This window comes from Notamacropus eugenii, chromosome 7 (genome assembly GCF_028372415.1).
Source record: "Notamacropus eugenii isolate mMacEug1 chromosome 7, mMacEug1.pri_v2, whole genome shotgun sequence".
In the NCBI taxonomy this organism is placed as follows: domain Eukaryota; kingdom Metazoa; phylum Chordata; class Mammalia; order Diprotodontia; family Macropodidae; genus Notamacropus; species Notamacropus eugenii.
In genome coordinates, this window is record NC_092878.1 from 30,667,353 (window position 1) to 30,690,681 (window position 23,329).

Here is a 23,329-nt window from a genome sequence, read left to right on the forward strand (position 1 = left end):
CTAGAACATCCCAGATAATTAAAACAGAAAGCGAATTTTGTTATTTTGTTAAATATATGCAGTTAATTTCATAGCTTTCTTCATTATTTCAAGAAAATGAGAATTTCTTTCTGTTGTTCAGCTCCTGTTTTAACAAAGAACTTTTAGGAACGTTTTGGTTTTTAAGTATTTGTTTTGAAAGCCCCCATGCTAATAGTACCTAATCTAGATGTTTACGTTAATAGCTAAACCATGGGCTTCTTATATAGAACCCTGAAAGTTTTTACATTTACCTGACTGTAAGTAATGTGCTCATTATCCAGGTATCCATCAGCTGTCTAGTTTCCAGTTTAACAGGTGTTCCCATACAGTTGGAGATTTGATTGATCCTGATAGTGAGCAGAGGTCTCTTTGTTCTCTAGTGCAGTATTACACATGTATGCAGGGATAGTGCTTTACATTCTGCTATCTTTACTATATGTTTCTTTTTAATACCCTCTACACTTTTGTACCAGTCATAGATCCCAGTTTTATATCAGCTGCGCTTGTCATTTTGACCTTGATCTGTTATGGTCTGTTATGATAACTCCACCATGGACAAGGAATATTTTATTGAAAGTTTAAATGTTCCGTGAGTGATAAAAAACAGCATCTTTGTAGCTTTTGAAGAGCCAAGTTATTCAAAAGTGGTTGCCACAGCTACCACCATCCCCATATACATAGTTCTTTAAGGTTTGCCAAACTCTTTATGTATTATCTCATTTAACCCTCACGACAATCCCATGATGTAGGTTCTGTAGAGAGGTTAGGTGACCTGTTTACAGGTCACACATCTGGTAAATGTCTGAAGCAGGATTCGAACTTGGGTCCTCCTGACTCCCATGTCCAACACTACGTCCATTGCACCGCCTCCCTAGACTTAACTACAATTTCTCTGTATCTCAACTTACTCTGTATATATCTTGAATGTACATAGCTGTTTTGCATGTTTTCTCCTGTCAAGATGTGAATGCCTTGCGGACAGGGACTGTTCTTGCCTTTGCTGTGTTCTCAGAGCTTGACTTAGTGGCTGGCACATGTTAGGCACCTAGTATCAATGCTTCTCAATTTGACCACTGTAGCTGAGAGAGCTGGTAACTTAACTGCAACTTATACCTTTTAAATTGGGCTCCTTTCCCAAAAACAAACATCAGATTTTTTGTTAGTAATGCAAAAAATAGAAGAATTAGTAACTGATAAATACTGCTGATTAACTCATAAATATTCTAGTGGATCTATGTTCTTATCAGTGTATTTTATTCAGCCACACAGATGGCAGCCCATCTGTGGTTGCTTTTTCTTCATGACCTTGATCCATGTCATCCCATTCTTCACGATGTCATCTAATAAAAGAAAAACCCCAAATATCTTGATTGGCGTATGAAGTATGAGCCCATAGCAAACTTGATAGAAGTCCATTTAGACTCAGCAAAGTATGAGGAACATTACTTTGTGCATAAAAATCGTGCTTTGACTTATCTTCTTTTTAAAAGTAAATTCTTACATTGTTGTTGACTGATAAGAAATTAACTTTTTCCGTTTTCTTGTTTTTCTTTTGCTAATAGTTTTGAGAGTTTGTCTATAAAAATGGAAAAACATTTTGCAAAAATAGTGTTGTCATGTTGAAGTAATTGTGAATTCATCATTCTTATTTCACAGGAACAGCTACTTAAGATCACGATATAAAACTCCCTAAACACAATGACCAGTAACAACAGTCATAATGTCACTCTGCATTTCACATGGTAGAAGTAGTCTGGGCACTCACATTTTCTTATTTGGTGGAAAGACTGGAACTCGGGTTTGCGGAATCTGTTTTATGTATTTGAATCTCACCTGGTGAATGGGAATGGTGTGTGCTTCAGCTGTTAAGGGAACACCACAGGAATGGAAGGGGGGTATGGAGCACTCGTAAGGAGGCTTGTCTTTTGGATTTGATTCAGACAAACCTGTTCACTTGTGACACGATCTCTCCGTGTGGTTGGTTTCAGGGGGGATTTGTTCAATTTCCCACGCACTCAAGAAGTGGAAGATGAAAAAATGGAGGATGAACCTAGCCCCTGGCCATGCCAACAACAGCCCATCAAGCACACTGCTCATGTTGAGGCCCCTGTTCCCTCAGCCGCACAACAACAGACTGTTACACAAGTGCCATCCAGTCCAAAAGGAGACACTGTGGAGATGGATGTGGTGGAAGAATCCCAAACCAGTCGGGATCAACACGGTAAAGTCTTGTGTGCAAGCCCAGGAACACGAGAGGAAAGCACTTGTCCCAGCACAAGTGACAAAGAAGTACAGACAACAGAACATTCCCTTTGGGCTCCAACTGTTGTTTCAGTAGCAACACAAACCTCGAAAGGAGCGTGTGAACAAGTAGAGGTGGGGACCAGCACGGCTGACCAGAACCTTGGGAGACAAGATGCTAAGGTACAGACTGAGAGGAGGAATGCTGAGAAACCTGCAAATGTCTCAGGAGATGATACCGACTCTTTGCATAGCCAGGTAAGAACAGGCCTGGGCCTTCCCTGGGATCTTCTCAACTGTGTGATCTACTGGTTAATAATCATGTATTAGTCAATGGAGAAGATGAGACTTTGACAGTACAGGGCTATGTTTCTTACTGAGCACCAGGGAGTCTCTCAAGAATGGAGATGGAGGTGGAGTGGGAGATATTAGAGCTATAACTAATCTGTAATGTTACAGGGAAAACGGAGTAGTATTTGAGTTTAAGTAGATCTCCTTTCTCTTGAAAGAGAGGGTTAGGTGAACAGTCTGCACTTTATTTCATATCATATATGAAATATTTCATAATTCATACTGTGGCCCTTGATACCTTCCTGTCCCTTCCTCACCTATCAGGTCTTAGTCTAGTTCCTAGGAGTCCTCTTTATGGAGTGTGAGGGAGGACGGAAAGTTGGTGGGAAGGGGTTGGAGGAGGAGCACAATAAGGATAAGAAGAGAAGTTAGGAAGTGAAGATTTGTAGTGGGTGGGAAGGTATCAGGGGCTGATGGTCGGGGCGGAGGAAGAAATTCAAGAATGTAATGAATAGCATGCTAAAAATTGGGTGGTTTTAAGGAGAGAGAAGGTGATATGTTAGATTCACAAGTCAGAAAATAAATGTTCAGGATTTCTTTAGGTGGCTGTGGGATCCTTGGGAGGAAAACAGATGGAAACTGATCTAGGTTCACCTCGGTAAAGAAGTTATGGCCCTCTTCACTTTGGATCTGTTTTGGAAAGGCTTCTTTCTAATCATAAATCCCTCATCAGGTGCTTTCCAGGGTCTCCTGTGTGGAGCTCATTTCATTTACTGATGCCTCTTAAGGAGTAAAGTCCTGTCAGTCGTCATAAGAAAACTTTAGTGCTTGAAATGCCTGCATAAAGAGGTGATGTTCTGAAGCAGCGTATTAGCACTAAGAGGATGGTAGTTTCAACCCACTTTAAGTCCATCAGTCCAGGCACAGGAGATGTTACATATCAGCCTCCTGTTTCCCTGTTTTCATCTTTAAGGTGTTAGTTGAATCTTACAGCTTAATAATTTGGGTCCGTTTTTTGAGCTTTGGCTGTATGTGGGCATGGTGGTTAGAGAGCCTGCCTTGGAGTCAGGAAGAGCTGGGTTCAGTCCCCGTCTGTGACACATTCTAGCTTAGTGACCTTGGGATAAGTCTCTTAGATTCTAAGGATCCTTAGAAACCCTCTAAAGCTGTAAATCAAAAAAGATTTGTTGGTCTGTATGAGTGGAGGGAATTTGTACACTGCATGTTCCCTATATAAATGAACTAATTGGTTCAGATCAAAAAAATTTAATTACTGCTTCTCTTTTCTCACCTAAAATATATTCTAGACTCATGGTTTCATTGGCATAGGGAACTTTCAGTGAATATACCAATTCCAGTGGGCAGCTGTTCTGCAGCTTGTAGGCATAGAGTGTTGCTTGGAGGCCATGGGAAGTTAGTTAAGTGACTTAGGTGTCAGAGGCAGCACTCGAACACAGGCCTTCCTGACTTGGGGCCAGCTTTCTGTGTGCTCTGCCATGCTGTCCCTTTCCTCACGAACATGCAGAGCAGTCACCTGAAAGTCTGGAGATCTGACTTCTGGTCTCAGCTTTGCCCCTGACTCATGTCCTTTTCCTCTTTTGATGCCTTCTCTGTGCTGATAAAGCCAAGGAAGGCTGTGCATTGTGGGTAAGACTGAAGTCTGTTTTAGTGGAAGCTCATTTGCTCCTGTAGTCCTCAGGGTTTGGATTGTGCCCCTGGAACTAAGGTTCTCTGCATTTAAAGAGTGTCTTCTTTGACACTGCCCTCATCCTCCCCATTTATGAGTGAAAAACCAAGCTGCTCCCTCTCGGGCAGGTCTTTTTCCGAGAGCTGTTCATGAGAAAGCAACGTTAGTGTTTTTGTCCTTTCCTCTTTCATCTCTGACTCGTCTGTTTTTATGCGGCTGTCACTTGGCTTCTCCTGAGTGGGACAAAGTGAAGACTTCTCATCTAGAGTGGATCAGCCCCTAGGCCTGAGTTTCTAAACTTCAGACACTTGCCACTCATCTCCCCTTGTCTGCTTAACCCATTTCCTTGTCACATTGTACAATCAGAACCCCTTGCAGAACAAAGGAAATGTTGGTTCAGTTTCTTTTTCGATTCTTTGCATCGGGAATTTCTGAGAATATGCCACTTGCTCAAAACATTAACCAATAGAGTTAAAGGTTAAGTTGGGGGGAGTTTTGTGGTTTTTAGCTTTACAATCCTGCATCTGCTCTTGTAAGACACCTCCCTGCTCCAGGAAACTGGTGAAGGGACCGCCTGCTTCTTGCAAGAACCACGTAAAGGACTTTGTGTTCATACTTGGAGATGCCTCTGAGTAGTCAGTTTGAGTAGGGGTCTTGCCATCCCACACGGTTTTTTTCTTGTAAGTAGCACAAGTGTTTGATTATAAAAGATGTTTATCATCAGTGATTACGAAATTCAGGTTTGATATGATTTCAAGTTAAAATTTGTCCTGAAGGAATAATAAGCAGCATCTGAAAATGGTCTTCCTCTCAGGATTGTTACCTGGCATTTATGATTGTAAAAGGTATGAAGGATGGGTATGTGTTAGGCGTAATATCACTTCAGTACAATTGGGGTTTTAAAAAGGATGGGATAGAAATTTGATAAGTAAGCGATGAAAATACTGATGTCCACAACGTAATGGTAGAGTTAGCTTCTTTGCTTAAAGCTCGAAGGGGATTCTAGTACAGGAAGTTATAGATGTGAAGGAACCAGACAGTCTGAGTCATGGGATTGAGAGATCTGAGGAGAGAGAAAAACCACTTACATTGCTTTAGTAAATATCTCAGTCGAATTTAAGGTGACTTGATCTAATCAGGGTAAGAAGACTGTGCCCACATGGTAGATTTATTGAAGGGATGTGGAAATGCATTCAGCTGAATGATAATGGTGCATTTAAAGTTTCAAGTCAACTTAAATAGTTTAAATTTTTAAGTAAATCTAAATGTAGTTATATTAGAAGTTGTTTTGTTAACTAAAATTGGTTTATGCTATGGAGCAAGCATATTTACAGAAGTATGTGAAAGGAAGCTTATGGCTAAATGTGAAAAGACCTTGGTTTGAGGTCTTGTCATTGTTGCCACTCACGTTCATGAGGGTTTTGTGATAAACTGTAAGTTGTTCTCAACAGAAGAAAATATTTATTGTATGACTTTTGCATGATTTTTGAAAGACCTACCTCCCAAATTTGTATTTGTAAGCTAATCTGTTATAGGAACTTCAGATTTTGGGGGGGGGGGGGTGGTGGAAGATAAGGGACAAAGATAATGGAGACTAGGAATTTTAAGGCAAAATAAAACCTCTTGGCGCCCCCCGCCCTCCCCCCCTTTTTTCTCCTTTTAAAATCCAGTCATTACAGAAGGACTTCTTAAGAATCTAATCTGAACTGGAGGTGCTCAGAGAAGAGATGTTAACTTTCCATTGTAAAAGGAGAGGAGTTGGCCCCAGCCCCACCCAGGGCCCCTAAGATCTGAAGAGTCTAAAATGATCGCCCAAGCGGCGTGGCTCTTCACTTCTTAAAGGTGTAATCTCCATATAAAATGTAAGCTGCGTATGGAGTCCTGAACCTGGAATTTATTTAGGCGATAATGTCTAGTAATTGATTTTTAGCACAAATTTAAGATTTAAGATGTGAGTCCCGGTAAAATTAGTTCAGATCTTGCTTCAGATGTTTGGTGCCTCTGTGAATACAAGCCGGTCCCTTAACCTTGTTTATGTAGAATGGGGATGATCATAGGAGCTGCCTCCTACAGTGGCTGTGAAGATCAGATGAGATAATGTGAGATAATAACTGCCAGCTGTTGTCAATATAATCTCTTACCTAGTACCTATTTATGAGTAATAATATATTTAAATTTCAGTGTTTGTGTTGGAATCTGTCTTAGATTTCTTAGAGACCCGTTTTCATGTGATAGCTTTTTATTAACATATTTTCCCCACTTCAGGTATGAAATGTAGAAAATATGAATTTATTTCATCCCACATATTTTCCTCATGGCAAGTAAGTTCATTTTCAGCAGTAGCAGCAAAAGAATATATTATGAATGCTTGTTCAGAGTAGCTGAAGAGATATGTGTAATCCTTTTAACTTTAAAGCAGTGCTAGCCAGGGTGAACCGTTCTGAACAAGCATTTGCTCAGTCAGCAAGCATTGATATGCCTTCTCTATGTCAGGCAGGCACCGTACTAGGAGCTAGAAATACTGGGACAAAGACGGTCTGTGCTCACAAGTAGCTTGCATTCTAATGGAGAACATAACTTGTACGTAAATAGGTTATTGCAAAAGAAATACAAGGTAACCTTGGTAGGGAAAGTGCTATTAGCTGGAGGGACTGGGATAAGATTCATGCAAAAAGTGGTGCTTGAGCTTAGTTTTGTATGGATACCATGAATTCTAAGAAGTGGAGGGGTGAGAGGTGGGCAGAACAGTCAGTGCAAAGACATGGGAGTGGGAAATCCAGTGTCAAGTTTGAGGAGCAGAGAGAAGGCCAGTTTAACTGTACTTTAAAGCATGTGGAGGGGAGTGATATGTAATACAGAAAGCTAAGCTGGGACCAGGTTGCAGAGAGCCTTAAATGCCAAACAGAAGAGTTTCTATTTGGTCCTGGAGATTATAGGAAGCTGTTGGAGTTTATTGAGGTGTATGCTGGCTGTCAGAGGGAGAGATGGTAACAGGATTGGAACTGCGCTTTATGAAAAAATCATGTTGACAGCTCTGTGGAGGATGTCTGAGAATGGAGCAAGGTAGGGAGGCCAGTCAGGAGACTGATGGAAGAGTCCTAGTGAGGGATGATGAGGGTTTAAGTAAGCTGTGCAAGTGGGAAGGATGGGATAATAAACATGAGATGTTGTAGAGGAAATGACTATTAGTATGAAATAATGTGATGTTTATATTGAAGATTAATTTATTTGTTTGAATTCTTTAGTTTTTGTAGCTCCTTATAAAATAGGAGTTTTGCCAAATGTACATCAGAGGTTGCAACTTACAAGCTATTAGGATTCGTCCTTGAAAGAAGCTTTAATGTGGGAAATATCAAGGGTTTACAGCTGGAAAGAAAGCTCAGAGGTCATCTAGTCCCCTTACACGTAAGGAAACTGAAGCTAACAGATAAAATGCCTTAAAATACCTAGTGTTGTCAGACCTAGGTTATTTGACTTCAAAGTTGACTCTTTTTACAGCTCTACCAAGACCTTATTTCCCACCACAGAATTCATATTAGAAAGACACCTTATAAAGTCCTTCTGCCTAAGTATAAGACTCATTCCACACTGGAGATTTCATATGGGAGACAAACTAAATGAATGGTGACAATTGAGGGGAAGGTTTTTTTCTCTAGAACCAACACTTCATGTGTCAGCAGTTCATAGTAGAATGAGAAAAATTAAATAAAAAGAAATAAACATTTTTTTAATAAAAATAACATGACATTAGTACGTAGAAGACTGGCATTGGAGTCAGGTAAGCCTGGGTTAGAGTTGCCTCTGACACGTACCAGCCATGCGACCTCAAACAAGTCCTTTTATCTCTCCGTGCCTCAGACAACTCTCTGAGAATATAAATGGCAAGGTACAACTGTGCATGTGAGTGTGGGAGGATTGGGTACCAGGAATTCTCTACATTGATAAAAGCACAGAATTGGATGGAAAAAAAATGGTATGTTTTATATTGTAGTATGAGCCAAGTTTCACTTGGTGTTTTCACATGTTTAGCCTTCATAAAGGCACAAGGTTTTATTTGAATTAATAAATTATTTTTCTTTATGATAGAGCTATAAACAGGATTCTCATTTGTTCAAAATTTGTTTGTAGACATCAACCCAGGTTTTAGGCGTAATACATTCACGGCATGTCTGTTAAGTAGATTATGTACTGAATGTTTCAACACTGCAAGAAATCTTGTATCCGTTTCCAGCTGTAATTAATTCACGTAGTTTTACTGCATTCTGATTTCATGAAACCCATCAATTGTGTCATTTTGAATTGGTTGGGTTATAGTTCTATCCATTTGTATTAGTGTGTAAATTATCTGTTCTACTGTTTAAACATTATAGGGAGAAGAAGAATTTGACTTGCCTCAGCCCCCACCTGGCCAGGTCTTGCGTCGTCACATGAGAACTATACGTGAAGTGCGCACACTCATTACACGTGTTATCACTGATGTATATTATGTAGATGGCACAGAAGTGGATCGAAAGGTGACTGAGGTAATAATATACTAGATTTAAGTGACAAATTTCACTCAACAGAATGGTACCTTGGGTTTCTTGTGACCATTCTATCTTTTCCCTATGTCCCCATTATCCAGCTGTTGATGCTTTGTTTTCTGTATGTTTTATATCAGAAAGTAAAAGGGTGAAGTAGCTCCGAGACCTCCGCACGAGCTAAAAGTTAATGATTCCAATTTGTAATCCTCTCCAGTCCTGGTACTGCTGTGTGGCCCTGAACTTGTCCCTTAACCACTCAGTGACCTTTTCTTTTAATGTAGAGATTTAGAAATGACTATCAAACTTTCTCAGGTGTGCAGTATTAATGAGGAGCAGCATACTAAAAATACAGTTTAAAATTTTTATATAACGTTTAAAAACCTTAGTATAGGATCATTGGATCTAAAGTTGGAATGAATCTCAAGAGATCATCCAATCCACCTCGGTACTTTTGTGGACGGCAAAATGGGCCTGGTGGTGGGCAGTGCTTTTAGGTCGCACAGGTACTAAGTCTGAAATAAAACAGGATTGGAATCTCATTTCTTTGACTCTAGATCCACTATCACACTATAATTCATATGCAGGTTGTTATACGGTTTTACAAGGCATCTGTTGTAATCACCCAGTCAGTCAGAGAATCACAGATTTAGATAGAGATGGACGGAACCTTAGAGGCCATCAAGTCCAATGCCCTGATTGTACAGATGAGGAAACAGAGCCTGAGAAGAGGTTAAGTGATTTGTTCAGGGTCACATAGCCTTTATATAAGGTAGAATTTGAACACAGGTCCTCCTGACGGAGGCCAATACTCTTTTCACCACTCTAGGCTGCCTCTTTTCTTCCAGCTTTGGAATGTTGGCAATAGATTGCTTGTGAAATTCTGAAAGTTCATGTTTTTGGAAGCTGACGTAGACTCATCTTCAGGGTTGGTGTAATGTCTAAGTTTTTAATGATCACGTTGCCACTTGTTGCTCTGGTTAAAGTTGTGTACTTACCTCAGAGCTCGGGCTGAAATTGGACATGGTGAAGGAATCGCATATTAGAACCTCTGCTGGTGAGTCTGATTCAGAACTGGAGAAACAGGGCAGGAAAAGTTATTCCTTTTGTATCTAGAGACTCAGCATAGTTTTCAGGTTTTTTGGCTATCTTAAGAATCTGTTAAGAGGTCCATTATTGAGCCTTTGAAAGAACTAATGCTTTTATGCTCAACTTTTACACGCAGTATGGTGAAATATCATATTAAGGCCTCAAATATATATGTTTGTCTCATAATGACAATAGCTCCCATAGATTTCATTAAGATTTATAAAGCACTTTGTTCATAACAGCTTTGTTAGGTAGTAGTGGAAACATTCTTATCCACACTGTAGAGATCCATTAGCTGAGGCACAGAAGGGGCCAATCCCTTGTCCGCATGTACACACAGCGGATTTTAAGGCCAAGATCTATGTTGTTGGACTGCGTGTTGCTGTTTCTGCTGTTTGGATGTTCATTACCCATATTAGCAATTTGGGGTGATCTTTCCTATGGCAGCTGATCGTTTACATTTCTTCTTCTGAAAAGTATTTGTTCATTTTATTGGGAATGCCTTTTGGTCTTATATATTTGAGTCAGTTCAGTGTGTATTTTGGATTCTTTTTTGGACTGATCCTGTGATTTCAACAGTATGAGAAACTGCCTCTGCAGCTTGACTCGTCTGGGGTCATCCGGCCAATCCGCCTCACAGCGGGGACTGGAACCTCGGTCTTCGGAGCCCAGCTCTGCCCAGCATGCCATGTGTTCTCTCTGTCTGTTGATATCAGACTTGTCAGGAATATTTAATGCAAACCCACATTTGGTTAAGAGTGTGCTCTCCCCTGCCCCTCCTTTCATCCTCCAAGCCACAGTTGTGAAAGAGATCTTCTGTTTTCTAAATGGTTATATGTGGTTTTTTATGTAGGCTGTGGATGTGAGACACTGGTATCATCTGAATTTCTACTTCCTTCCCATTTTTCCATCAGTTTCTGATGTTATTTGCCCAGTTACTGAGTTATTTACCCACTAGTTTGATTTCCTGGCTTTACGGACTGCTAGGCTGCTGTACTTACTTATTTCTGTGTCTGATTGGTATCACTTACCTACCTTTCTCTTTTGAATCAGGACCAAGACAGTTTTCAGGTTTACTTATTTAGAACATAGTTTGTTCTGTGGTGATGCCTGTGTCCTCTTAATTCTTACACTTCCCTGTTATTTTCCACAAGGTTTCAGACCTTTTGTTCTCTTGAGCGATCGTTATTATTTTGTCCAGTTCCATAAAGTACACTGCAGTCTGAGTGATGTCCCAGCCCCGTGGGTGCAGGGCTCTGCTTCCATCTTCTTGAACCTTCCCCACATAGATCTAACAGGACACTTGTGCTGCCTATTGTTGGGACCTCTTCTCAGGTTTTATGCCAGTCGCCTGTCCACCTCTAAGTTACTTTCTTCAGGGATAGGGAGGGAACCCTCACTCTCTGTTTGAAGATTTTCTCTGCCAGTTAAAATTCTCAACCCATGTGCCTGTATCTGTGAGAGCTGTGCTGAGACAGTCTACCACTTCATCTAAGGCATTCACTTGGGTGCTTTTTCAGAAAAAAATAATAGTTCTATATCCAACATTGGATGATTTTCTATTATCATGTTAGTGTTGCTTCAGGAATGAAGAAACCCACATCCTCTTCTAGACTATGGTCACTTCAGATGATTCATTCCTTCTCCCCATACCTGCCCCAGAAAACATGTATATTGGAGTCTCAGGAAGGGCCCGTAGGGTAAGATGTAAGTAACATTGAACTTGGAGTCAAAAGACCTGGATTTGCGTTCCAGCTCCAATACTCACCAGTTGTGTTATCTTGTACAAGTCATCTCTTAGCTCTAAGCCTCATTTCCTCATCTGTAAAATGGAAATATTAATCCTTGTACATCTTAAGAGTAGAAGTAGAAGCCCTTATAGTAACATTTCCTTACTAGATAATAGATAAAGAGGGTTGTCATAGGTAAGAAAACAACAGGAATTATTGAAGACCTTTTTGACTCACCTTAGAGGCCATTGAAGACTTGTGTCATATGAGCAGCCAAAGGACACACTCTTCTATCATTTTAATTCCCCTTAGTGATCACAGAGTAAACTTGTCCCTGTTGTCTTGCCTTAAACAAGGAAACTTAGAGGTCCCTTCATCTTTTAGATAGGGAAACTGAGGTACAGTGAGATTGGTTACATGACTTGCCAAGGACACAGGTAATAAGTGGCAGAGCTGAGGTTCCATTTCAGATGTTCTGTCCAATGCAGCAGGATTTCTTCAACTTCCCCTAGTGGGCATTTGGAGGAGTGTGCATCCTCTTGGAGAATGAAGCTACCTTATGCAGTTTTTTAAATAGGGATCTGTTACTGCCAGTGCTCACCACTGTTGGAAACTAATGTGAGGAGCTGCCGCATATTCTCTGTAAAGTCACACACCAGAAAATTCTTATTTAAGGTATTGGTGTACTGTTGCTGCTGTTAGTCATTTACCAGATAAATGAAGCTGTTGAGATCCTTGTTGTTTGTCCTTCATTCCCAAAGAGGATCATGACATGAGGAGGTGAGATCATGACTTGGATTTAAGTGAATCAGGGCTATGCAAAGTCACCAGCCCCACTCTTTTCCTCTGGAGCCAGGGACTCAACTGGCCAGTTCCAGTTGAACAATGCAGCTTCCTTCCTTCTTTCCTTCCTTCTCTCCCTCTTTCCTTCATCCACATAGGGAATCATACGCTTACTGGTGGGTGCTCTGCCCAAAGGAATATAAATTTTGATCCATGGAACCTGATCTATAGCCTGGTGTTTTTGCTTAAATGTCCTGGTGCAGGGCTCCTCAGAGCAGATTGTCACTGATACATATGTATTTTGATGAATAATATTGTTAATGGTTGCACTAATTAAAATAATACCCTGTTTCATATTCTTTGAATTATTCTTATAGTCAGTAATTATTTTAACGTTTTATCTTTTGGCTTGAAAACTGTATTTCTAACATCCAGTAATACTTAGAGTATTGCTGCTGCTTATAGCAATAAACCGACTAGTTTAAAGATGATCGTCTCCATTTTACACACGAGGAGGGTTAGATTCAAGGGTGAGTCCACGGGGGTGGGGCTCAAGCTTAGGTCTTCTGATTCCAAGTTCAGTGTTGTTTGCCATATGCAAGTTTTTTGCAACTTCTAGCTATATTTTACCTAGCAAGATTTGAGGTATGGATTGCAGGACAGCAAAATAAAGGATTTTGCATTTCACAAAACAAAACTTGTACTGTGTGTATTTTTTTAATATACCTTTTTCAGCAGAGGATGTTTAACATTTTTCTCATGTTGAAAGGGTGTTTATCAGTTACTTTTATATTGTCTGGTACTTGTTTTGTTCTGTTTACGTGAAGGGAGAGAATCAGGGGGTGATGGAAGGAGCCCTGAGGCGCGGCTAGACCCTGGCTCTGCCGCCAGCTCCCTCTGCCGACCTGGGGAGGTCATTTCACGTCTCTGGGCCTCATTTGTAAAGTGAGAGGATTAAATTAGTCTTTTTTATTTGATAGTAATAAGGGTCAAGATTTTTCCCCACATCTTTGATACCTTCACTTAAATATACACCCTGTGAATTGATTTCTCCACACCTTAGAATCTCCTTGACTCTTGCACGTGACTGTGTCTTCTGTGTGCACTTGGTCTATTTCAGGTGCGTGTCCATCTTTGTCCTCTTTAGTTCCATCCGTGTCTTCCCTATGAGCATGTTTGGGATTGTGATACTAAGGAGTTAAGTCTAAGACTCTGCTGCTTTGATGATAGAAAGTTTGGTATAAAAATCCTTGCAGATTGTTTTTCATTTTTTTCTTCTGCTTGTTTTCTTCAATTTTCAACCTTAGACATGATTGGAATGACTTTTGACTGTTTCTGCTTTATGATGTGAAACTACTTGTAATCATCCATAATCCTTTTGATAAGATTTTACAATGAGTTTATGATTTAGATTAGAGTTGCCTTTGGTTGTGCCCTCCCTTTCTCTTTCATTCGTTTTCATTTGCGATCTCTCCCTCTCTCTCCTCTCTCTCTCTCTCTCTCTCTCTCTCTCTCTCTCTCTCTCTCTCTCTCTCTCTCTCTCTCTCTCTCTCTCTGTCTCTCTCTCCTAGGCAGTAAAGTGAGTGAAGTGTTCCCTGACTAAGGGACTTTCTGGCATCTTTTGTTCTCGTAGCAATTAGTTTACATTAATTAAACTTCTTTATAAAATAATAGTCATGATAGTTGGAGGTGAGGGGCATAGAAAGGCACTAGTAACTGGAGAGAATCATGAAAAGCCTTGTGTAAGAATTAGTGCTTGAGCCAAACTTTGAAGGAATCTAGGGACACCTAGGAAGTGGAAGGACAGAGGTGTTGTGTGTTCTGGTCAGAGGTAAATAGATGTCATACGGAATGTCACATATGGGAATAGTAAGGTCAGTTTGGCTGACCCACTGAATATATAAAGGGGGGATAACACATAAAAAACCTGAAAAACTAGGTTGGTGCCAAGTTTAAAGGGATTTAAGTGCTTAAGAGAAGAGTTTACATTTTGTCCTAAAGACAAAAGGGAAACAGGAGCTTGTAGACCAGGAACTGTAACCAAAAATCACCAAACTGTACATTCCCTTCCACCATTTGATATTACTAATGATTCGACTGCTAGCCATTTGCTCAAATTCTTGTATGGGTTTAATGAAATATTATCACCCATAAGAAATTACCAATGTGAAGACTTCAGAGAAACTTGGGGTGATTTGAATGAACTGAATCAAAATAAAATGAGCAGAAGTAGGAGAGTGGGTATCACAGTAGCTCCAACAACACCCAGGAGGGCAGCTTGGAGTGCCTGAAGGATTCTGATCAATGCAGAGATTGATCATGACTTCAGAAGACTAATGGTGAGTGTGCCTCATGCTGCTTGTAGAGGAGGGATGAACTAGAGGTGAAGGATCAGGGGTGGCTAGTGTGATGGCTAGGTTTCCTTGGTTGTACTTATTTGTTCCAACGAGGGGCTTTGGAACACTTACTTTGAGAAGTGGGAGAAGGTGTGAGATACGGGGAGAAACATCAGAGCGATACGCAGAAAGAAACAAGTTCAGAAGTGGACAGAAACAAACAGCAGTTTTGTTATTATCTTGTTAAAATCTCTCTTATTTGATTTTTAAAAAAAGTCCTTTTTTAAGTTCTTCCAAGAACTCTTTTTTTGGGACCATTTGACGTTTCTCATTAAAATAGGAGTGGCTTTTTTAGCTCCATTATCTTCTTCTCAATAGTAACCCAGATCTTCTCTATCCCCATTGTAATCATCTGTGCTTGAGTTCTTTCTCCTTTCTTTACTTATTTCATTCATTTATTGATTGTTTTATTTTGTTGTTAGCCGCTGTCAGTGCAATCACGTTCTAGTCCCAAGGTACAGGGAATGCTGCCCCAAGCCTCGGATCTTTCCTACTGTTACATGGGACCCAACCTAGAGCTCTTCTCTCCACTCCTAAGCCACACATGATTTTGCTCCCTCTGGTTCCTCGGGTGGCTGTAAACTACAGCTGTCATTTCTGCCCTGGAACTGAAGCCAGGTATTCTGCTGTCCTGCAAGTGCCCACAGCCAACAGGGTCCCTGCCCCTTGCTACTGCAGTCACTAGGTGTGTGCTAGCTCCTCCTCCTTGCAGCCAGTCTGGGACACATCTGGTCAGCACAGCTGTGCTTGGTGTCCCTTGGCAGTAGTAGGTCCTTTAAGGTCCTATTCAGCTTTCAGACACCCCCACCCCACGCCAGAACAGGTCTTAAGATGAAAGTTTCTAAAACTGGGGCTACTTCTTAGCCCAGCTGCGCCCAGGACTTGTTTGTGAATTTCTGTGTAGTTGGCCTGGAGATGTGCGCTTTACTTAGGTGGGACCTCTGCTCCTGGAGGTTGGGTCTTTCCAGGGGTCTTCTCAAATTGTCTTAGGAGATCGCACAAACAGAGCCAATGCAACCAGGATTAGAAGGGAAGCAGAAAACTGGGAAAGAATTTTTACAACTAGTGTCTCTGATAAAGGCCTTATTTCTAAAATATACAGAGAACTGAGTCTAATTATAAGAACATATCATTCCCCAATAGATAAATGGTCAAAGGATATGAACAGGCAGTTTTCAGAGGAAGAAATTAAAGCTATTTATAGTCGTATGAAAAAGTGCTCTAAGTCACTATTGATCAGAGAGATGCAAATCAAAACAGCTCTGAGACACAACATCACACCTATCAGATTGGCTAACATGACAAAACAGGAAGATGGTAAATGTTGGAGAAAATGTGGGAGAGTTGGAATAGTAATTCATTGTTGGTGGAGCTGTGAGCTGATCCAACCATTCTGGAGAGCAATTTGGAACTATGCCCAAAGGGCTACACAAACGTGTATACCTTTGATCCAGCAATACCGCTAATAGGTCTATATCCCAAAGAGATCACAAAAAAGGGAAAATGTACAAAAATATTTATAGCACTTCTTTTTGTGGTGACCAGGAACTGGACCTTGGGGGGATGTCCATCAATTGGGCAATGGCTGAACAAGTTGTGGTAGATGAATGTAATGGAATACTACTGTGCTATAAGAAATAATGAATAGGAGGACTTCAGAAAAACCTGGAAAAACTTACAGGAACTGGTGCTGAGTGAGGGGAGCAGAACCAGGAGAACGTTGTGCACAGTAACAGCAACAATGTGTGATGACTGACCTTGACAGACTTGGCTCTTCTCAGCAATGCCAGGGACCTAAGACAACTCCCAAAGACTCGTGATGGAAAGTGCTGCCACATCCAGAGAAAGAGTGATGGAGTCTGAATGCAGATGGAAGCAGACTATTTGCTCTCTTTTGTTTTGTTTTTTTCTTTCTCATGGTTCCTCCCATTTATTCTAATTCTTCTATACAACATGCCTGTTGTGAAAACAGGTTTAATAGGAATGGATATGTAGACCCCATGTCGTATTACAGAGAGAGAGGAAGGGAAGAAAGTGAAGAAAATTTAAAACTTACGGAAGTGAATGTAGAAAATTTAAAATTAATTTTAAAAATTTTTAAAAAGAAAATTAAAAAAAATTATCTTAGAAGAATAATAGCTTTACATCCCGTCTTTATTTCTGCTGCTATCAAGTGATCTTCTGTCCTTTTTTGTGGAGGAAATTTGGAGAGCCAAAAGTTTTCTGACCTATTTTGCCATCTTCCCAGAACCCTCTCTTTTTAAATCCTCTTCTTTTTAAAAAGAGTCCTTGTGATCTTAGACTAAAACCCAGTTTTATAATCTGAATCTTTTTTGCCATTTTTAAGTTTTGGTGTCACTCATTTTAACCTAATTTGCCAGTTGAAATGCACTGTCTTAATATCATTCCTCAACTTTGTTTTCTCTTTTTTCCTTCCAGGAGGCTGAGGAACCAGTGGTGGAGTGTCAAGAGTATGAGACTGAAGTCTCTCCATCACAGACAGGCGGCTCCTCAGGAGACCTGGGGGACATCAGCTCTTTTTCCTCGAAGGCATCCAGCTTGAACCGGATGTCAAGTGGGGCAAGCAGTGGCCTCTCAGTTGCACAAAGCAGTAGCAGCTCAGGGAAGGGAGCTGGTCTTGGCAAAGGGAAAACAAGTGCAACAGAATCTGCAGATTTTGCCTTACCCAGCACACGTGGAGGCCCAGGAAAACTGAGGTGCAGATATTGTATCCAGAGGTAGGGACATGGGCTTAGTGTGGGATGAGGAGGCTGATGTAACTTATGGAAAGGGGAATGATGGGAATGGCAGAAAGAGAGTTCGGAAGATTTTCGCCAGCGCTCAGCACCCCCTTGCCCCAGACTAAATGAGTTCTCTTTTCCTCCCTTGCTTTTGGGTTGTTACAGTAGGTGTTGCTTCTTTAGGGTACTTTTAGCTGATCAGTTAAGATACTGCTGGAGGATCAGTGTGAGCCTGTCACTCTCATTCTGCTGGCAAAGTACCTTCCTTCATAGGCCAGAGACCCTGATGGGCTCCTAGTAGCAAATCATAGGAGGTATGTGAATATTAGGAATATGATGGACATGATGGGGGTGTGCTATTCCTGTGACTCTTTCCCTGCTTCTTAGGAACTGCCTTGGAAACCATAGAATCATAGAGATGTAGATGGAAGGGACCTTAAGAGTATAGAGTTCAAACCACTCATTTTTCAGATGAAGAAACTGAGGCCTGAGAAATTAGGTTCTTTACCCAAGTTCATACAGATAGTAAGTAGCAGAGCGAGAATTCAAACCCAGATTTTCTGATGCCAGATCCAGAGCTTTCCCACTGCACCATGCTGCCTTTCTCACTTCCAAAGTCTTTTGCTTTTATGAGAAGTAAAACAGGTTTGGGGTGATGACTTCACACGGGTTCTTTACTTTCTAATGCAGATTCTGTCGTGGACAGGAAGGCAAGACAAATAGAAGGAGGTTTGCTGAGTTTGAAGCTTGTGCTCAGAAGATTGATTAGGAGGCATTTAGCTTCATCATAGACAAGAATAAAGCTCACTGTTTTCCTCCTTTCTGTTTTTACTCCCTTCCATTTCATGATTGAGATGTGACTCATACGCTAGCTTATCACTGAATTAGGGGCTGGTACGTGTTGACCAGGCCTGCAGCCTGGCATGAGAATTCCCTAATAGGTGGCCTCCGACTAACTTGCCTTTGTTCTGCAGCGCTAGAAAAGGGGTCACTCAGATAGGGGCATCGGTGTGTGAGGAGGATGGCGATGCCGGCCTTGGCATCAGACAGGGAGGAAAGAGTCCCGTCACACCTCGCGGCAGAGGACGACGGGGCCGCCCTCCTTCTCGGGCGACTGGCACCAGGTATTTGGGCAGTGTGAGATGTGCTTCGTTGGGTTTTTGTTCATTAAAATAGGAGGAGGAGAGAGTAGTGTATGGGGTGCCAGGAGAGAAGAGGGGATGGTGTAGGGACTGCCAGATGATGTGAGTAAAGGTGAGAGCAGCTGGAAGACCAGACTCATGACTTCAGAATCCGTGGCTGATCATTCCGCTCCTTCTCTGAGGCAGGGAAATGAGAAGTTAATGTGCATCCTCCTTAATTCATTCATCTCATTCTCACTTCCTCATTCTACATTTCCTTTTCAGAGAAACAGCTTTGCCTAGCCCTCTTGGTGTCGAGGATATCTCAACAAGTGTCTCGCCGGAGGATAAACCCTTCACTCGCATTGTACCCCGTATGCCAGATGCCAACAAACGAGCAGATGGCAGTACTGGAGGTTTACGCCGTAGCGACTCTCCAGAGATTCCTTTGCAGGTTGTTGCTGGCCCATCTGATGGCCTCGACTCCTCCTCTCCAGGAAACAGCTTTGTAGGGCTCCGCGTTGTAGCCAAGTGGTCCTCCAATGGCTATTTTTATTCTGGGAAAATAACACGAGATGTTGGAGCTGGGAAGTATAAGCTCCTTTTTGATGATGGCTATGAATGTGATGTGTTGGGCAAAGACATTCTCTTGTTTGAGCCGATTCCGCTGGAGACAGAAGTGACAGCCCTTTCAGAGGATGAATATTTCAGTGCAGGTAATGAAAGGAGCAAAGTTTTTAATAGCTCAGTGTGTCCTTGGATACGTGGGGTGCTTTCATCAGTTACTGAAAAGTCCCCCCAACCTGACTATTCATTAGGGTCCGGTCAGAAATCATTCACCCAAAACTAGCCGCTCTGATTGCTTCCTTTTTTATTTACTGTCTGTCTTGATAAAACCAGACAGATGACTGCAACTGAAACAAATCAGATAAGTAACTGTTCCTAGGAAGAAGTTGTACTGATGCCTGCGGGTGTTCACATGTATGCAAAAGTGCACATACCCAGTTTTGTCTGGTTTGAGGAACTGGCTTTCTGTCCTCACTCCTTCCCCTCCAGGGTACAAGTTTCTGAGGGGTAGCAGTGAGAATCTTTTCTGCTCTATGCCTTTCATTGTTTCCTCTTTCTGAATTAAACTGGTAGTAAGATATTGTTCATTTGTTACTTAGAAACAGTTTACCTTTCTCAGAGTTTTTCTTTTCCTTTAGATGATGAGGAAAAAATTATTTTGTTTCTGAGAACTCAGGCAATATTTTATGATTAGGAATCTTGAGTTTCTATTGCTTGCTCTTGTCAGTCTGGAGCAGGCTTGCTCATCTTATGGTTCTTGATGGCAGGGCAGTTTAGAAAGATGATGTCTAGTAAGAGTTCCATTTTTAAAAAAATTTTGTTCTGCGACTGAAAGAATTCTACCAAATATATGAAACAAAACAAACACCAAAAATTTGGTCTAAAATATGTTCCAGATATATGTACCAAATTCTGAAAACTTGGTTTTAGGTACGAAAATAGCTCTTGTAGGTCCGCGTTTAGCTCTTTGAACACCAAAGATATATTGTCTCCAGAATAAATCCTGGAGAAAATAATTTAATTCGATCCCTTTGAGCTCTCAGAATTATTTCTACAAGTCAGTACCAGTGGCTTGTTTTTTAAATTCTTTTGTTTCTTTTTTAAGTCTATGAAGTATTATGTAGCTCTTACTCTGGCTGATTAATTCTTGACTTGCTGGTGTTTCTTTTAAAACTTGGGATTTCTCTTGTTGAGTTCTGTAGTTTTGTGGAGCTCAGGAAGGATTGTAAAGAAATTTATGCTGACGAGCAGAACTCAGTCTTACTTTCTCTCTCTTGTTTCTGACATTTGTCTCAAGCCTGTGATACAGGATTCTGAAAGTCGGCTCCTTGGGTTTCAGAGGTTGGTTTTTCCAGCTCTATAGTGGAACACAGGCCGGTAGAAAAGAACAAAACGGGTTCTCCTGATCATGGGTTTGAGGATGAGGTGGTGTGAAGAATCCTTTGTTAGAAACCCTGTTCTCCAATTAACATCCCAACAACCAAGCACGATTGGCGTACGCTTACAGGCTTATTGACAAACCAAGGATTGTTATGAGGGTGTTGAGGATTTCACAGAGCTTGGTTGTGATAGAATCATGATTAGAACCCAGATCTCCCAGTTTCTGTTCATACTCTCTCTTTATCCTAAGAAACTGGGTCAGAATTAGAGCAATGGTGTGTTTTTTCCCTTTTGTTCTGATTCTTCCTTCACAACATGACTAATGCAGAAGTGTGTTTAACATGATTGTACATGTATAACCTGTATCAGATTGCTGGCTGTCTGGGAGAGAGAAAAATTTGCAACTCAAAATCTTACAAAAATGAGTCTTGAAAACTATCTTTACATGTAATTGGAAAAAGTACTGTTAAGAAAAAAAAAGAAAAGGAAAAAAAGAATTAAAACGAGACTAAGAGGAGAGTGAGAGAGGAGCAAGCAGGAAAGACACATTTCTGCTTCGTACCAGCTTGTCTCAGTTTCCCCTTTTCTTCAGGTGCCCGCCCACTCCAAATCTGAATGTCAGGTATATACTTCCCAAAAAAAACAAAATTAAAAAGGATTAATGAGTTACATCAGCTACTCTACAGCACATCGTAATTTCAAGAGAACTATTAGAGCCATCAAAAAGCCAGCAGTGTTTGGCTTGAGAAATAACTGGTGGCTCTTACCCCAGAACCCTCTTTCTGACGCCCTCGAACTTTCCTTCCCCCAACTCCAGTGCGGTAGTGGGATACACTTTGGCTGGTAATACACTAGCTGTGACAACTCGTGTGTAGTCATAGCCCAGCTTTCAAGTGTTCGAATCAGCTGGTTTAGGTTCACTGGGCAGAGCACAGAGTGGACACAAGTAATGGACTACGTGGGATGGCATCACTGACCACAGCTTTCCTTTATTTTCTTCCCACGCGTGGTAAAAGGACACAGAAAAGAATCTGGGGAATTATAATACAGTATTGAAAAAGAGGGCCAAAGGAAATGGTACAAGCGAATGGCAGTTATCTTATCTTTGGAACAAGGGAACAAACTGAGGGAGCAGTATGGGCTTGGTCCATATGAGCCAGTAACACCCCTCACCAAGGCCGCAGACATTAGCTTAGGTAAGATCGGTGTTCTCTGCAGCTAATCTCAGGAAGCCTTGTCAAGCCTGTATTAAAAGGCAGTCTTTTGGGTAGCTTGATTAACTTTGTTATTGTTGTATCCACTTGTGGCTGATTAGATGGAGATCAGGTGCATATTCCTGGGCCACTGTCTGTTCCTGTTCCCTTCCCGGAACCTTCTAGTAAATCGTTTTAATTAGATCTATGTTTACTTTGTCTGAGATCAGGACTGCTATCCTTGCTTTTTTTTACTTCAGCTGAAGCATAATACATTCTGCTCCAGCCTTTTACTTTTGCTCTGTGTGTGTCTCTCTGCTTATAAACAACATTGTAGGATTATAGTTTTTGATCCACTCTGCTGTCTTCTTCCGTTTTATGGGAGAGTTCATCCTATTCACATTCACAGTTCTGATGACCAACTGTGCCTCTTTCTGCCCATCCTATTTTCCCCCTTGTTTGCACTTTTCTCTCACCTTTCACCCTTTCCCTTCTGACCTGCTATGCTTCTGACCATCACTTTCCTCAATCTGCTCTCTCCTTTGTATCAGCTCCCTCCCTTTTCTTTCCACTTTTTCCTCTTACTTCCCATAGGGTAAGCTAGATTTCTAAAACCAGCTGTATGTATATCTTATTCTCTGTTAATCCAGTGAGATTAAAGTTCAAATGATATTTGCCCCCCTTGGGGCCTCCCTCACACTTCTCTCTGCTGTAATAAGTCTTTATGCCTCTTCTTGTGATGTAACTTATTCTGTCCTACCTCCCCCTTTCCTCTTCTCCAAGTACAAGTTTCACCCCTTAATTTTTTTTATCATCACATCAAAGTCAGCTTCTACCCACATGCTCTAATCTATGTGTGCCTCTTCTAACTATCCTGATAAAGATGCATCTGTCAGGAGTTACAAGTGTCACCTTCCCATGTAGGGATATAAACAGTTTAACCTTAATGAATAGCACTTTTTTTCTTTCCTGTTTACCTTGTTATGCTTCTCTTAAGTCTTGTAGTTAAAGATTGAATTTTCTGTACAGCTCTGGTTTTTTTTCTTTTCATCAGGAATAATTGACAGTCCCCTATTTCATTGAAGGTCTGTCTTTTCCTCTGAAAGATTATGCTCAGTTTTGCTGGGTAGTTGATTCTTTGTTGTAATCAAAGCTCCTCTGCCTTCCAAAATATCCTATTTCAAGCCCTCTGATCCTTTAATGTAGAAGCTGCCAAGTCTTGTGTAATCCTGGCTGTGGTTCCGTGATATTTAAATGATTTCTTTCTGGCTGCTTGCAGTATTTTCTCCTTGATCTGATAATTCTGGAACTTGGCTACAATATTCCTTGGCGTTCTCATTTTGGGGTTTCTTTCAGTAGGTGAGTCTTTCAATGTCTGTATTACCCTCTGATTCTAGGCATCAAAGCAGTTTTCCTTGATAATTTCTTGAAAGATGCTGTCCAGGCTTTTTTTTTGTTATGATCAGGGCTTTCTGGTATTTCAATAATTCTTAAATTATCTTTTCTGGATCTATTTTCCAGATCAGTTGTTTTTCGCATGAGGTATTTTACATTTTCTTCTATCTTTTC

The 23,329-nt window shown here is 41.0% G+C and overlaps 1 protein-coding gene across 15 annotated transcripts in view; it reads left to right on the top strand.

The window, feature by feature from the left end:
- LOC140513767 (TP53-binding protein 1-like) overlaps positions 1-23,329 on the top strand; it is a 130,585-nt gene that overhangs the window by 94,375 nt on the left and 12,881 nt on the right. For 10 of the 15 annotated variants that reach the window (XR_011970318.1, XR_011970319.1, XM_072623713.1 and 7 more), the window contains 5 exons: positions 2,010-2,520; positions 8,611-8,763; positions 17,198-17,496; positions 18,474-18,623; positions 18,906-19,336. Coding sequence is in view for 12 of the 15 variants with exons in the window: in XM_072623713.1 (XP_072479814.1) it covers positions 2,010-2,520; positions 8,611-8,763; positions 17,198-17,496; positions 18,474-18,623; positions 18,906-19,336 (1,544 nt within the window). In the remaining 3 variants the exon portion in view is untranslated. Of the gene's footprint in view, positions 1-2,009; positions 2,521-8,610; positions 8,764-17,197; positions 17,497-18,473; positions 18,624-18,905; positions 19,337-21,583; positions 21,764-23,329 lie in introns of all 15 variants that reach the window. The other 5 variants (XM_072623717.1, XM_072623724.1, XR_011970320.1 and 2 more) reach the window with 4 other exon arrangements.